Raw genomic sequence first — 17,489 nt, forward strand, 5'->3', positions numbered from 1 at the left:
AGGCACATTTACTCACTTAGAATGGATGTTTTGACTGGGCGATCAGCTGCTTGGGTAAGTTCAGTTCTCAGGTAGGGAAGGGGAGGGAGGATTGACTAATGTGTATAGACATGAATTACAGCGGCCTGCTTCGTCACTCAGTTCTCAGAAATTAATCAGTATCAGTGTTGCTCACTTAGTGAATTTATTACTAGACCTAGCGATTTTTGAGCTCTCATGGCATACCCCCAGAAATTTTACCGTGTACCACACATCGAGAATCCCTAGTCTACAGAATGGAGTTCATCGTTGATACGAGGCCATTATGAAACCACTGTATGTATTCTTCTGTTTTTAGTTTGCATATTTTTAATTTCCACATTTTTAGTTTGCATATTTTTGATTTTCACATTTTTAGTTTCCATATATTTTTATTTCTATTTTATCCCCTTCAAAAAAAAGTTCTAATGTATTTTTAATCCAATCAGTAATCCTAAATGGTTTTATACTTCATTACTCATAGTTCATTTTTAATGGTTTAAAGTTCAGTTATTTTTTACCCATTATATTTTTGATGCTATTTCATCAGAAAGTTAAACTTGAGGATTCTATAAAGGTATGTAATCAAAGGTAATCAAAAATTATTTTTCTATCCATTTATGTTTTTAAAATGCATATCATCAATGTCTTAATTTAACTGGATTAAAAAAGCCAGTGAGTTAATCAGGGTACTCCTTTTGAAAATAGGCAAATAAGCCATAAGTATTGATATCAATTTAGAGGAGTAACATGAAAAAAATTTTCTAGGAAAATAATATTTACAGTTATTACTGTTATCATTGTGCTGAGTAACAACAGATAAATTGCAGGAGACCAAGCTTGCAATTAACATTGGTAGTCTAGCCTATGCAGGAACAAAACAGAGAAAGTTGTTCTTGATACGCATCGCATAGGTCACGGTTATCTTGCATTCTTTCTTACTAAGGACTAATCCACCTCTTTATGAATACTAAGAAGTGAATTAGGTGGGTTTGCTGGATTCAAACAAAATACATTAAGTTTTTAACTTTTTACAAAGAATTAATTTGTATAGTTGCATCTGATGATTTTTCCATATGTATATTGTTGCTTTATTCAACATATTTTTTGTTTGTTTTCTTGTATATAAGATTTTATTTGCTCGTTTAGCTATTTATTTTTACCTTCTGTATTTCTATAAGCTTTTTTCATGGTACAGTATGGCTTTTCTTGTCTTTGTTCCAATAAACTTCAAACCACAACACAACATACTTGCACAGCATACTTGCCACATGTTGGCTAATGTTTAACTTTTGCCTGTATACCTGAATATGTGCATGACATTGTTATGTTGGACTTAGAATGATTGGTAAGTAATAAATAATATTAATGGGATTTTCAGTGTTAATTCTTTTTGTTATTATGAGATAAAACATAGAGAAGAAAACTTAAGTTGAACTTCATAAGATCTGCTCTGTGACCTTTAAGCTACATGGATTAAAATAAAGGGGAAGGTGCCACTAGCTAGATTGAGACATTATTTAGTATTTTAGGTTATGTTGCTATGATGCCCTTTCATTACTTATTTCAAGAACATACATTTCCCTTTCTTTCAATTCAGATGATTGGGGTCAGTAAAAAAAGACCTCAGAACTCTCTTGAAATTTATTTACTCTTATGGCAAAAGGAATAAATAAATTTCAAAACTGCTACAGGTCAATGTTCAGTCCAGAAAGCCACTCCAGGGCCTCATGGATGTCCTGGAGGCCACCACCATGAAATTGGCACCTTGGGCAATCATTCACAATAAGGATGGTCTGACATTCTCTATTTATGTAGTAGGTAGCCACATCTGCCCTGATTAGTTCTGATCCTGTTGATAGATGACCAAATCTTCCTAAGAAGAGCCATTTCCTGGATCTTTTTGTTGGAGAGAATGGATTCAAAAAGCTGAAAAGTTTTTTGCACCTTATAATATTGCCTAGCTTTAGGAGGAGGTCCCTGACCCAGACTGTGTCATAAGATTATGTTAGGTCAATGAAAGTGACTCTGGATTTAAGTTTCTTCTGGAAGCCTGCTTCGATCTGCGTTGTCAGGGCCAGGACCTGGTCACAGCAACTTCTTCCTGGCCTGAAGCCAGCTTGTTCAATCAGGAGTGCTCTTTCAATGAGTGGTGAAATTCTTTTAAGGAGAATTGTTTCAAAGAGCTTAAAGGTGAAGCAAAGCAAGGAGATAGGTTTTAGATTTTAGACATTGTATGAATCTTTCCCTGTTTTGGGTAGGTACAGCAATTATTTTGGTTTCCCACCACAGTTTTGGTAGTTTTCCAGTTATAATTTTTGAGAAAAGGGTGGCCAGCCATGTTTGACCTTATTGGTCAAGATGTTTTAGAAACTCAGGGAGAATACCATCCACTCCTGCGGCCTTGCCGTTTTAAGGCAAGGTGAGTTTCAAGGCTTCCTGTACCTCTTCCAGAGATACTGGGCATATAAGTTCAGGAAGCTACGGACCTATCTTCAGATTTTTTCTAATAGAAAATTGTGCAGTTATTTTTTTGGTAGAGCTACAATGTATCTTGGAGGTTTTCGGTAAATGATTAGCCATTTGATCAGGAGTTATCTCTGGTGGTTTGTATGTTGTTGGTTCTGCCCCCCCCCCCTAATATTCTCAGAAGTGGCCAGCTTTCCCAACTAGATTTGGTGAAGTCAAATTCATGGATTGTTGAGATCCATCTTTCCTTTCTGTTTTTGTTGAGCGTTGCTATGAGCTCCGTAGCAATATTTAGCAATTCGTATTTGATTAAAAAGTTCCTCATTTTCCTTACTCAAGCATGGGATGTGTTGTTTTCTGTAGCCTCTAGGAATAGAGAGTTTGGCTGCAGTTTTGATTAGTTCAACAAATTTGGGATATCAAATACATTCCAGTTGGATCTGCGAAGGTTCCGTCTAGCGATTGGTGCTCTTGATAATTAGGATTGATGTGCCTGTCTATTAGTGTAGGACAATGCTGACTGTTAGGGAATCTGGTGAGGATGGATCTGGTTGGCAGAGAGTGTCTTCAGAGTCTTTCTCTGAATTTAGTGTCATATGACACTAAGCTAATTCAGATGATTATGTTGTTGCAAGTTTTTATGCTGGAATGGGAAATATATTATACATGACAAACATTCTTGCTTTTGTATTTATTTTAGCCAAGCAAAAGTTTGCATATGAACTACATTCAGGGCTAGGCTACTTATAGAGCAGTTGAGTTTACATTATTTCTCAATATCTCATAATGTAGAAATTTACTGTTAGATGTGTATCATGCCATACATATTATGGTTAGAAGCACATTTCCACCTTCATTTGAGGTCTCATCAGTAGGATCTGATCAATGGAGAGAAATACTGAGAGATATCTCAATGGCCGAAGTCATTTTTTGCATAAACAAGTTGCAAAAATGGTATATCACCATGTTACAGTGCTCTGTATTAAAGAGTTAGTTGTAGTAGTTCGGTTGTTTTTTATATACAAGTAGCCTAGTCATGAAGCTATTTCACAAGCAAACTTTCATTTACTTAGGGTTTTTATTTTCAGGATGAGAAATCTTTTTGACAACTATTCCTAATCCAGAAAATTGTAATAATATGGTGATACACCACTTTGGATGGAAAAATGACTAATGCAAACAAGACATATCTTTCAATAACTCCACAGATTCAATTCCAAATGAATCTGTGAGTTATTTGATGAATTAGAAACTTCTTTTGGACTGTCCCCATTATTTTTATGATAGATAACATGCTAAATATTTCTGCAAATTGGCAGCTTGGCTTGCAGTATATTGTTATGGCCAGGATGCTGTCTATTTCTCAAATCTAGGAATGATAAATAATGATCTTTTTATTTATTTTTTTGAGTGAACTTTTATCAAAAGATGGCACTGATTAATTTTTTTGAAGAAAATTGTCTAGTTACAAATGGGGTCAAATGTTGGATATGTTTCAATGTAATGTACCAGTAATGTACTTATATAATTTAGTACTGTTAACATCAAACATGATAATATAAATTAATTATTCTGGCATATTAGTAATACAAACGTTTTTTGTGATAAATGTTTATTGAGATTACCAAGTACATCAGGTGTCTTTAAAGTCTTGTGCTTTTATAGGAACAAAGATCAGCACATCCTGTAGCAGCAAGAATGGTTTCTGATAGCGAAGTTGAAAAACAACATATCTATAAAGGTAAGAGTCATTTATCAACTGAATTATCCTTAAAATGCATTCAAAAATCGATTAAGGTAAGAATCAGCTTTGGACTGAATTATTCTTAAAACACTATGAAAAAGAATGTCAAGTTAAAACAAAAAAAAAAAAACATTCCTAGCATAAATTTAAAGAGGTAAACAACAAAGCCAAAATATTTGATGTGTGTAGATTTTTGTATTATAAGACTTGGTATTGCTAATTTTTCCAATGGCTTTTCAGTTATATAAATATTTTGCTTCTGAGGTATATAACTCAGTCTATATGTTGCTAAAACTTTTGAATATCTTATTGGCTCTTGCCACTTATAACAGCAGTTTCTTATGTCTCTTCCCCCTCACCCTACCCTTTTTTTTTTTTTTTTTACATTAATACCCTTCGAATTTTCATAATGCATTTTATTATATTATTAGTTATTTTTCTGTATACTGAGCAATTTGTTTTATTTCTTATTATTAACATAGGTGATGAATTCTAAAATTTACCACATATCTTTAAACGGTATCCTCAGTATATTAATAAGTAGTTTTTGCCCTTCCTCTTCTAGTGACATGTTTAATATTTACTATTAAAGCAAATTAATGCTGCACTCAGCAGTATTCAGAAGTCTATAACTGTTGACCTTCTAGAAAAGAAGGCAGTCATTGAGATCAGTGTAAATTTCTTCAAAGGCAGGAAAGGAATTGGAGGTGGTGAGAGCAGTATTTCAAGTTTCAAGTCTTTTCAGCACTATAGAAAATCTATAGGACATTTAACAACAACAAAAAATTAAGAAAAATATCCCAGAATGTTAATTTGCACAAAATAACATTTTTTGTTATTTCTTTTGTAAAGAAGGAAATAACAAAATGGTTTTGTAAAGAAATTTGGTAATTTCTTTATTTTCTTAATTAGGATGCAAAAGCTTAGGAGGACTGTGAAGGCATGCCTCTGCCGTAATCCTGTGAGAATGCAGAAAGTGATGTCGTAAGAGATGAACATTTTGCAGAGAATGATGTCACTTTTACTAACTGACGACTTAGGGGGTGAGAACCTATCGTCATTTTACTGGACTCTTCCTAATACTACAACATATGCAGCACAGGGTGATGAAATCAAAGGCACTACTCTGGCAGAGTACGAACAACAGACACAGAGAGAGAGAGATATCATCTTTACAGATGAGTAGATTTTCAAATGCCAAAAGGATCAGGTATATGCCACGTGTGGTTGCACAGCATGTGCCATAGCACCCACGATTCAGAAAGGTCATCATCCTTTGTCAGTGATGGTTTGGTGGAAGGTGATGTATCAGGAGATATCCAAGTTGCATTTTGTGAGAAAGGGGATCAAATGTCGGAACCTATAGTATAGCCCCCAAACAATACTTTGTTTTACAGTGGACCTTTCAACAGGACTCAGCCTCTGCACACAAGGTGAGGATCACACAATAGTGGTTGGAGGGGAATGTGGCTGACCACATATCACCATCTCATTGGCCATCTGGAAGTCCCGTGAATCTGTTGGACTTCAAATTGGTCAGAGCTTTGAGAGAGAGTAGTCTGCAAGAAACTACATCCAGCATTACCAGCCTGAAGATGGATTTGTAGTGAGCAGTGGCAGCATTTCCATTGGATGTTGTGCATGCCATCATCGATATGTAGCCTCACCAACTCCAGGCCTGTGAAGGGGGACATTTTGAACATTGACTGCTGCTATATGTATGTTCTACATGTTTGTAGGTTCTGAAAGCTGTAAATGATTTACTGATACAAGGTAGGTTCCAAAAGTTTCCAGCCTGACATACAAAATTCACACCAATTTTAAAATGCTATGCATAACAGATAGCACCATCTATGGAGAGCTTATTGTACCAGTTTCAACTCTCTATTTGCATCATTCAGTTGAAGGCACTAGTTCAACTAGCACGTGGCATGCTAAGTGGCTGTAACGTTAAAAATTGAGTACTGCACTGTGATAAAGTTTTTCACCAAAGAAGGGCTTTCTCCAAGTGCTATCAAACAGCGATTGGATGGTGTTAATGGGGAAGCTTCTCCTTCATATTCCACCATGAAGGAATGGGCTACATGGTTTTGCCTAGAAAGAGAGTATCGAAGATGATCCTCGTGATAGTTGGCCTGTGGAATTGATGACTGAGGAAAATGTCACTTGTTGAGGAGGATCTGCTCAATAACAAACAGCTGAAGCTCAAATAAATCTCAGCAAGGTTGAAGATTTCTGTAACAACCGTCTTTCACATCATTCACGAGAAGCTTCACATGACAAAGGTCAGTGCAAGGTGTGTTCCCACTAGTTTTTAGAGCTTTGTCAAAGGAATCAGAGAGAGGTACTGGAATCCATTGTCATCGGGGATGAAACCATGGTCCTTCGTTATTATTCTCTTTCCAAAAGGGAATCCATGAAGTGGTGCAAACCATGTGAAGCACCGGTAAGAAAAGCCAAGGTCACTCAGTCCACCAAGAGCTATTGTTGGGAAGGATCTAGTACCCAGTGACTACTACCTCTTCTCGAAACTAAAGAAAGTCCTTTTCAAGGAAGAAAATTTGCAGGTGACAGTGAGGTGAAAAATGTAGTTTTCAGCCATTTTGCAGTACAGATTATTTTTTCATGGACATAGAAATGTTAATTCAAAGATGTGAAGAGTATATTAAAGAGAGATTATGTTGAAAAGTGACAGAGTTGTTTTCTTTCCATCACCTCTAAAAGTTAGTCAGGCTGGTAACTTATGGAACCACCCTCACAGATTAAAGATTTATGTGCCATTCAAGTTGTAACAGTATTTATGGCTAGACTACGTGTAATTTCTGGATGGTTTTAATTATGGCAATATAGATTGGGATGACAAGATAGCAATCAGAAGTAAAGAAAATGAATTTCTCAAGTGTTTATATACTGCCTTAGGTAGTATGTAATAGAGGGCACATGAGTATTGAGGATCTTGGATTTGATCAGCTCATCAGGGGATGTTATCATAAACCAGTTGTCAAATCTCTCTCTAGATTTGGTGAGAGCGACCATGAATTTTTTTTTTATTTTATTTTATTTTATTTTTTATTTTTTTTTTTATGTTGGGCCCAGATACAAGAGGTTGGCTGGTCAACCTATAGTACTTTAGTACCGTATATGGGTAGTGAGATGGGAAAGGAGGAACTTGTTAATTGAACCTGTATATTGTATTCCTTGGGAAATACCTCGGGGGGGGGGGGGGGAGACTGTTCCACAGTACAGCAGTAGCAGGGATGAAGGAGGAAGAAATGAAACTTGTTCTGTGGGTTTCAAGGTGTACTGTGAAGGAATGTTGGGAGGTGGCTGTACGTGTTCCAATGGATTTAGTACAGAGTGGACAAATTATTGTTGTTGTTTCAGATGAGCATTTTCCATGAAAATATTTGTAGAATATACAAATTGCGGAGACTAAACGTTTATGTGAAAGTGGGAGGAGTGAGTCGGTAAGAAATGGATCATTTATCAGTCTAATTGCTTTCCTCTGTATTGAGTCAAGCATTTTGAGGGAGCTCCACTCCAAATGTGAGAACAGTAATCAATAACTGGGCGGATTTGTGATTTGTATAAGGTTAACAGCAGTTTTGAAGTGAAGTAACGTCTTGAGTGAAAGAGAAAGCCTAGTTTTTTTGGAGGCTGAGGATGCAATGGTTGTGATGTGTTTATGCCAGGAGATACCTGATGTCATGGTAATTCTGAGAAGAGAAATTTCATCTTGTCTGGGAATTTGAGTGTTATCAAAAATAATACTGGGGAAAATGGTTCTTTTTTGTGAGAAATAAGACAGAACTGGGTTTTACTAGCGTTGAAGTTGACGTGGTTATCTGAGCCCCATCGGAGGATATTTTGGAGGTCTGCATTAAGGGAAGTTGTGGTTAATGTTTTGTGGGTTAAAGTAAGTTGTGTTGGGTAAGGTTTATCAAATGAAAGGGAGGAGTGCAATGTGCTGTCATCTGCAAAACTGTGTATTGGGTTGGAGGTCAACTGAAGTAGGTCATTGATGTATAGAAGGAAGAGGGTCGGTGAGAGAACTGAACCTTGTGGGACTCCAGCATTAGTTGGATAGTGGGAGAATAGGGAGCCATCTACCATTACACATAGTGTGCATCCAGACAGGAAGCTGGTAATCCATCTGCAGAAGTCCTGAGACAGTCCAGATGATGGAAATTTGCTTAGTAAGCCTTTGTGCTAGATCCGGTCAAAGGCTTTAGAGATATCGAGTGCAACTACATGGGATTTGCCACATTTTTCCATAGTATATGTTCAGAGATGGGTGATATATGAGAGCAGGTTACCTGTTGATCGGCATCGGTAGAATCTGTACTGGTGGTCACTTAATAGCTGGGTGCCTTCAAGGTAGAGTAGTAATTGAGAATTGATGGTTTTCTCCATCATTTTAGATAGGATTGAGGTGAGTGAGATAGGCGGTAGTTAGATCCCAATTTCCAGGCTTTGGGATACATATACCAGTGGAGTAAGATAATGTGTACAAACAGTATAGGATAGAAGTCAGTTCTGCTACACAGACCTTCAGGACAATTGGAGGAATACCATCAGGGCCAGGGGCTTTTGTTGTGTCTAATTTTGACAATAGGTTTATGATCTCTTTCTGGCAAAAGGATACAGGAGGCATTGTATGTTGGGCAGTTAGAATGACTGGGGGCATTTGCCATTGTTGGTTATGCATGCATTGCAGGCAAAGTGTGAAGCCAGGAGATTAGCTTTTTCTGTGGGTGATGTTGCAATTGAGCCATCTGGGTATGATAGGGGTGGGAGTAGTGTAGGACAAAAGTTGCGACCAATTGCTTTGGCAAGAGACCAAAAGGCATAGCTGCCACTAGGACAGGCTGCAAGTTTCCTGCTTTTTTTGCCCGTTCAAATTATGCTTTGGAATCATTGTTGTTTTTTTTTTTGCATCTGTTTCGGGCTTTGGTATAGGCACTGAAGGAGGATGAAGTTCTTAATTTGAGCCAGTTGTGGTATGCCTGGTTTTTTATTAGTACAGCCTTGGCACATCTTTTGGAGAACCAGGGTGGGGAATGTATGTTATCATGCCGGTGAGGATTACTTTGGTGATATGTTCGGTGCATATGTTTGGATTGGAAGACTGCAAACAATAGTCCAACCACGGGAATGAAGCATAGTAGTCTTGGAGGCTGTCCAATTTGGCACTGATATAATGCCAGACTACTCTTGTCTAGGTGTGACTGTGTAAGCGTTTTTGCATTGGGGGGGGGACAGGAGATGAGCAGTAGGTTGTGGTCAGAATTACCCAGGGGGAGGAATCACTACACTCGCTGTATATTTGGAAGGGTCATTGGTAAGGAAAAGATCTAGGGTATTTGGGGAGTAATTTGAGTTATCTGGTATTCTGGTCGACATGAACTATTTGTGTAAGGTCGTTGGTGATGGCAAATATTTCAGCATCTCTTCCTGCAGGATCTGTTCAACTGGAAGAGGAAAGCCAGTTGGTGTTATGGACATTAAAATCACCTAGGAGGATGATTTCACTATTAGGATAGTGGGACTGGAGGAAATCAACTTTTGAGGAGAGGAAATTAAAGAGCTTGGAGTGGTTGGTGGTATTGGGAGAGCGTAGAGACAGCAGATGAATTTTACTGAGTGGTTGGAGGGATATTTTTAGCCAAAGAAGGTCAAAATTGGGGATATTTATAACTGTCCTTTAGCTTGCTATTCTAGGTTAGGTGCTCTCTAGCAGGGTATGTCAGGGCAGATATATGTGCACACACCACCCTTGAGTCGAAAGGAGTTATTGGATGGTTGAGATGGATGGTGCCGGGGGGGGGACGAAATTTGAGTTTCTGTTAAGAAGAGTAAGTGGGGTTTGGTTGACTGTAGATAATAGTGAACATTATTAAGGTTGGAGTTGAGACCACGGATGTTGGGGTAGTGGATATGCAAGAGTCTGTGGGGCATGGCTTTGACTGCAAGGGTCTTGCACGTTCCCTATGCAGTGCCTGCATACTGGTCTCCTTGGTGTCACTTGGTTTTATGCATTAGTTTGGTTTGTTTGTAGTCTATGGACCAGCTCTTTCTCCATTTTGGCGTTTTTCTTCTAGCTGTCTTCCGAGTTGGTGTCTTGTTCCTTTGTTCAAAGGTTAAGTCAGGTCGAGCACGTACACGCGATTGGGGGCAACTGTCCTTTAGCTTGCTATTTATCGCCATTATTAATTTGGAAGTGTTTGTCGGTGTATCACCGATCACTTTCATGAGACGTGAAAAGTTCGTTCCGTCCTTTCTTTAGTTTATGGGACTGAAGCGATGACATTTGATGATATTCCTTGGATTGAAGTTGCATTCATCTGCTAGTTTGCTAACTTCTTTTAAAGATTTTCCATTTTCCTCTGGATAGTTCAGAATGACGGCATTGAGTCTCCTGTTTTCGGCCTCAAGCAACGCATGTACCGTTGATGCGATTAAAGTATGAAGTCCGTTAGCAGGTACAGATGCACTTGCAATCGGCCGCTGGTTGTCGAGTATCTTGAGCTTTGTTTCCAACTTTTGGATTTTGGACAAGAAAGTATCATTCGTGTTATTAAGGTGTTGTTCGAGATTTTCAACTCGTTTGCCTGGGTTCAGCAGCTGTTTAACAGAAGGAAGGCACATCGAACAGAAAAAAGGCTGGTCCAGTTCAATAAAAAACTTTAGCGGTGATTCATCTATTTTCATGCAGGAAGTATGTAGCCAGTTGCAACAGAAATCTCACAATATACCTTTTTTCTTTTCGGTAACTTCAGTTTCAAAACTGCGGCACTTCATATTGTCTTTCGGTTTGTTGGCTATCGGCTGTGCTACGCTGACGGGACTAGAAGTAATCTTTCATTGTTGACCTTTGTTGCCGCCATCTTTACTTCACATGGCAGGCATATCGGGCGCTTTCGTGTGGCTGTTTTTTTAATTGAAAAATAACTGATATGAAGGACTATGGGTACTTACGAGTTGTGTAGAAGTAACTGGCTCCTTAATACCCTCTGTATTCTGTTTACTGGTTATTTTGCACAAAAAAAAAAAGATGCTTGCAATTATGATAAAATTCGGGAGCACAAGTTTAACGAAACTTATTCACAGGTGCCGCCTATCGGGAGCCTGAAAAAAATAAAGTGATCACCTAGGTGGTTGCCAGCCATGTGAGGAAAAGATATGTGTGGAATTGCAAGCCTGGTGATTATGAAATGCTCAGGAGACATCTTCCAGCTGTAGCATGGAATGAGGAGTTTGGTGGAAAAGAGATCAATTCTGCTTGGCTTCTATTCAAGAACTATCTAGCAGGTGCAATGTCTAAATGTATTCCAAGGGCTATAAGGTTAAATAAAGGAGGTATGAAATGAATGAACAAAGTGGTTAAGCATGCAATCTGGAGGAGAAGGCATTAATTATGGAGGCAGCATAACATGAATAGTAATAATCACTTATATGAAGAGTACAAAGAACAGACAAGGAAGTGACTTACTTGGTAAGGGTAGAAAAAGTTTGGTATGAGCATATAGTTAGCTAATGAAGCCCAAAAAAAAAAAAAAAAAAATGTAGTCAGTCAGCAAGAAAAAGTATTAATATTCTCTGAAAAGACTTTTTACACAGCATATTAAGTAAATGTACAAGAGTTCAATCTGATTAGTGCAGACTTTTTAACTGTTATTTTTGAAATCCAAGAAATGATTGACTTAAGATCAAATAAAAATATTTATATACAGTTGGGTCTCTTTTTATGCAATAGATACATTCCACAGAAAACCGCATATAAAAAATCGCACAAAAAAAAAAGGCCTAAACTTACATTGAAAAATTAGTGATGCGTTTCATAATTTTCTAAAACCACATAAAACCGAAGCAAGGAATTAAAATAAACCTAAAATCACATAAAAAAAAGTTTATGAAAATTCAGGAAAATAAGAATGCCTGAGTTTGTTTTAAAGCTTTATTCATTTAATTTTATTGAAAAGTAACATTTTTTTTTTTTTTTTTTTTACATTTTATCATCAGAATTATCATCGCTATTAGACAATATTTGGCAACGTTTGCGAACTAGTGCAAAATCACTTTCATCACCAGAAGAGATAGTCAGCGCATCAGATCTGTATGGTAAAGGCAATGGTTCTTCACAAACAGAATTAGCTTCACACTCATTCTGTGCTGTTTTTTTTCTTCTGACAATGTAATCAGTGATTAAACTTTGCGATGATGATTTCACTAATTTTTTATACAGCTCGCGATATCCAGACATAGAGTTCTTCAGCTGACATTGGAATTTAAAGGCTTGTTCAGAATTTGTGTCATTAACAAGAAAATGATTTTCCAATTTATTGCACAATTCAAGACCTTCTCGAATTATATTTGCAGTGAGGGGAACAGGTTTTTCTTCCCCTTCACTATCGTTTTCTGGATCTTCGACGATATCTAAAGTTAATCGATATCCAATAATATCTTCACTTAAGGCATTGTCCATATCATGCTGGTTAAATGTATCAAAACCTTCTCCACCAATTTCATGTGCCAAAGTAATGATTTCAGCTGATAATGTAGATGTTTGAAAGACAAGGCCAAGCTGCTTATCAGCAGGCATTTAAAGTTTGTGGTCTTATATCAGCAATAGCAGATACAACATGATTTAAGCAGTCCAAAATAGAAAATTTTTTCCAAACGTTAGTTACTGTTAATGATTCATTTTCTAGTTTGTCCAGTATAAATTGAAAAGTGTGCTTAACATAATATTTTTTAAAATTAGCAATTATGCCTTGATCTAATGGCTGAATAATGCTTGTTGTATTGGGTGGAAAAAACATTACCTGCACATTTGGATGTTCTAAATGTGGAACATTGTCAACAATTAATAAAACTTTAAAATCAAGAGCTTTTTGCTTCATATATGTTTCCACTTCTGGTACAGTGCAAATATTGTTAACCAGGCCTTTGTATTAGCCATCCAATGTACCAGTGGTTTTAGATCTTTGCCTTTTAGAGCATGTGCTCTTAGAAATCGATTTACTAGGAGGGATTTCAACATTCAGTTCCCAATGCATTGCTACCAATTAACAACGTTACTCGATCTTTGCTTGCTTTTTTTTTCAGACTTTGTGATATAAGTTTGACTAGGCATTTTCTTCCAAAACAATCCTGTTTTATCAGCGTTAAACACTTGATCAGGACATTATCCACCATCTTCAATAATTTTGGCTAACTTCTCTTGAAAATTTTTGGCGGATGCTTCATCTGCTGCTGCAACCTCGTCTGTAATTTTCACGTTATGAAGTGCATTCTTTTTTAAAAACCCAGTTAACCATCCTTTTCTAGACGAAAATTCTTTATCAGCCTGGGAAGTGGAAGTAGATGGCTCCAATTGCTTCATCTGTTCATAAAACCGAAGAGTTTTTTGTTTAATTAAATAACCACTTATAGGAATTCTTTGAGTTAATTCTTCAATGCAAATTACGAACGCCCATTCTGTGTTTTCTAATAAAGCATCTCTTGAGTATGATGATAATATGGCACTTAGTTTTGTGCCAGAAATGACAGATTTTCTTATTGCGACTTCATTCTTTTTAATTGCTCTTATAGTAGATTTGCCTAAATTAAAATGTTTACCAATTGCCATAGATCCCTCTCCTTTTGCTATGCAATCTAAAATTGCAATTTTCATTTCCAAAGAAATTGCTTTTCTTTGATGCTTTTTTTCCTCCATTGGGCCAAATTAAATCTTTGGCAAAATTTAGACTTTCGATTGTAAAAAAACAAATACTTACTCACATGCAAAATTAAACTTCATGAACACACTCACTGCTTACACTTTATCACGTTACACCAGAATGTGCAGCAACACACTGTTCATTATGTTCAACAGCGATGAACAAATTGGTCGACACATGAAATCACGTGCTTTATAGGTAAAATTTTCCAACCGTTTCCAACAAGCAAAATAGTTACCACTTTAAAAACTACAAGAGAAGTTAGTTTTCTGTCGTGTAGTAATAAGCAACTCATCCCACAATACGGATTGATTACCCCAGCAATTCCCAAACTGTGGAATTCCCTAGGAATTCCACAGTTTGGGAATATTTGGGATGTTATATTTCTAAATAAATCCACTACAAGTTTGCAAGATTCTCTGACCAAATTGAATAACTGTTGTAATAGATATGGTATGAGGGTCTGCAATAAAAAGACAAAGACAATGAAAATAGGTAGAATCGTTGAAAATATCAACTGTGTTGTGAACAGAGAATCTGTGGAACAAGTAAAACATTTCAGCTACTTAGGCACGATTTTTAGTGAAGATGGTAAATTAAATATGGAAATAGACAACAGAATCAACAAAGCTGGTATGGTAGGAAGTCAACTGAATAAATTTATATGGAATAAGAGAGAAATTAGTCAGAAGACTAAATTAGCTGTATACAAGACAGTGTTCAAACCAGTTTTAACTTATGGATCTGAGAGCTGGGTCAGAAGTAAAAACGTGACCAAAGACTAGACACCGCAGATATGAGAGCCCTGAAAAAGATTAGAGGCGTGAACAGATGGCATCGATGACAATATCATATTAAAAATGATTATATTTGGAAAGAACTTGACATTGTCAGCATCCAGGAATACATTAGAATCTCAGGTGGTATGGTCACTTAAACGGAACGGGCGAGGAAAGAGTAGCAAAACAAGTGTTCTCTGCCAGGTTGGCAGGAAAACGATCCAGAGGAAGACCAAGATATAGGTGAATTAATATAGTAAAAAGTGCTTTAGATGATAGAAATATAAGATTGATAATGTTAGAGTCTTGACAAGTAACTGAGTGATTTGGAGTTAAATTGTAGATAGGAAGTTAGTAATTATGTAATTTTTTTCATGTAGTACTATCATATCCTGTACACTCCTTGAGGGTACATGTCAGGAATTTGATGATGATAATGAAGTTTATATTATGTCTCCCCCCCCCCCCCCAATCTCTACCTGTCAGCTAAACTGCCACCCACATACCTACAATCTGTCTTCACAGGGAGTATTCCACAGACCTGTCTCCAGCTTATTGTCTCATCTCAGAATCCTCTTCACTACCTGATGATCTCTAAGAAACCCAGATGACCAAACTGTTCACGGTAGTCAAGATGTGGTGAAACCATAGCCTTATAAAGAGGAATAATCACCTCTCTAGTTTCACTTGTCAGTGTGTCTTTCAACATCCAAGTAATCCTTTGAGCTATTTTTCCAGTTTTTGCAATATGTCCTCCGAACTTCAAATCTCTATCCACCATCACCACTAGATCCCTGTTCTCATCAATTTCCTGTAGTCCAGCACCATCAATATGATACAAAGTATGTAATCTTTTCATCCCAAAGTGCATTACCTTACATTTTGCACCATTATATTGACAACCATTGTCTTTGTCCACTTCCAATTTATTTAAATCGTCCTGCACGATATCTACATCATCTTTATCAACTATTGCCCTTCGTAATTTTGCATCATCAAGCAAACAACTGAATATCCCTCTTTTAGTCATCTGCTGTATCATTAATATGCAAATTAAAGAGTAGTAGTCTCAGTGTAGAGCCCTGAGGAACTCCACTGTACACTACACCACTTTGTGATGTCATCAGACTTAACTAGTGTTTCAAAGCAGTCATCTTCAGCTGGCTTTTGGAACCATTTTCTTGCCTCTGCTTTGACCTTTCTCACTTTTAGAATGGATACTCTTGAGTATGTGCTCAGTTTAGAAAATAACCAGAAGTGTAATGAAGGAAGAATATTCTGCAACTTCTAATTTTATCTGTTTAGCCATTGAAGTAATGCACTCATATATGATCTCACATTGTTATCTTGCAAAGGCAATGACTGTTCCTTGGCACGAACTTGATTAATTTGTTATTCCTATCACCATCTGGTCCTGTCGAATGACACTTTTATGTCCCAAAAGACATTCGCTATGCTTTCTCGCAAAACGTTAAGTTTTGAAATCTTGTGATGTTCCGTAAAGATGACAATATTCCATTGAATGAATTTCTATTTTGAGATCATAATGATGGATGCAATTTTCATTTCAGTCATGATTTTAGGAAGAAAAATTGTTTTCCATATTGGTAAATTTGAAGCAATCAATAAGAAACTTCAAGTCTCATCAATTTCATTTCACTAGTCAACTGATGCAGCACCCAGTGTGTGTACACGTTTATTGTAGTCCACTTTGTATAGTACATCACATCTGCTGTTTCACCATAAAAACTTTGTAATCAATGTTGAATTTCAGTAGCTATTACCTTTATGTGCATCAAAAAATCAATCACTGCTTGCCATTTTGCAAGCTTGGAAAAAACTTCCATTGTATATTAACACGAGAAATGAAACTTCAGTTTTTCACAACTACATTCTAAATTGTAACAGATGAATGTGCAGACAGAACAAGATGATACATTTCAAGACCATTACTCTCTGTCTGTCTGCCCGCTCACTTCTGTTATTGTATGTTAATTATGTGCTTTGTATAATGAAGGGTATATTAATTTATATGTGTATGAGTAGTTATATCAATGTGTATACATATGTATTCATATAACTAGGCCAGCTTGGTTAGCCAATCTGAGTTTTTATGTATCTTCCACCTACTGATACACTTATAGTATATCCACACTAGTTGGCAGACTAAGTTGGTTTGATCCTTGAGCAGGGTAACTGTGCTCTAGAGTCTAAACATGGACCTTTATAATCACTTCAGGTATCCATTAAAAAAAGTCTTCTTCAGATATAGAAATACTATACTTACAAAACAAGATCTTTTACAGAAGACATTATCTGTAATAATATAATTGTCAAACGATATTGAGTATGATTCCGGTCATTTAAAATAGCTGTGCTCATGTGCCTGTAGATGCATGTAGATGCATGCTTATTCTCGCAGAGAACATTAACTTACACTGCTGCTGCTATTGCAAGATAGAAAAATCCTGGAATTTGTGTAGACATATACAATATACTGATTCCAGGATTTTTATCATAGATGTTGAATCCTGCATTATAGTGTAGATGTTGAATCCTGCACATTTGAATGTAAATTCAAGCAATAAAATATACAACTGCTCCCAACTGATAATTCATGTACTTCAAGTTGGAATTTCTGCTTAACAACAATTTTATAATCTTTTACACCCAAAGATGGTCTTCATAATTCAGAATAAAATAGTCTTGTATACTTGAACATGTTACAGTATATGAGGTGATACCCAAAAGTTCAGG

General features: G+C 36.7%; 1 protein-coding gene across 1 annotated transcript in view; it reads left to right on the forward strand.

The window, feature by feature from the left end:
- The window catches only part of LOC150094295 (ralBP1-associated Eps domain-containing protein 2-like), a 275,338-nt gene that overhangs the window by 147,107 nt on the left and 110,742 nt on the right, over positions 1 to 17,489 (forward strand). The window contains exon 10 of the mRNA XM_090412058.1: positions 4,153 to 4,228. Within this exon, the coding sequence (XP_090268184.1) occupies positions 4,153 to 4,228 (76 nt within the window). The remainder of the gene's footprint in view (positions 1 to 4,152; positions 4,229 to 17,489) is intronic.

The sequence above is a fragment of the Typopeltis vanoorti genome, chromosome 22 (genome assembly GCF_054136105.1).
Source record: "Typopeltis vanoorti isolate ZY-2024b chromosome 22, IOZ_Tvanoo_1.0, whole genome shotgun sequence".
In the NCBI taxonomy this organism is placed as follows: Eukaryota; Metazoa; Arthropoda; class Arachnida; order Uropygi; family Thelyphonidae; genus Typopeltis; species Typopeltis vanoorti.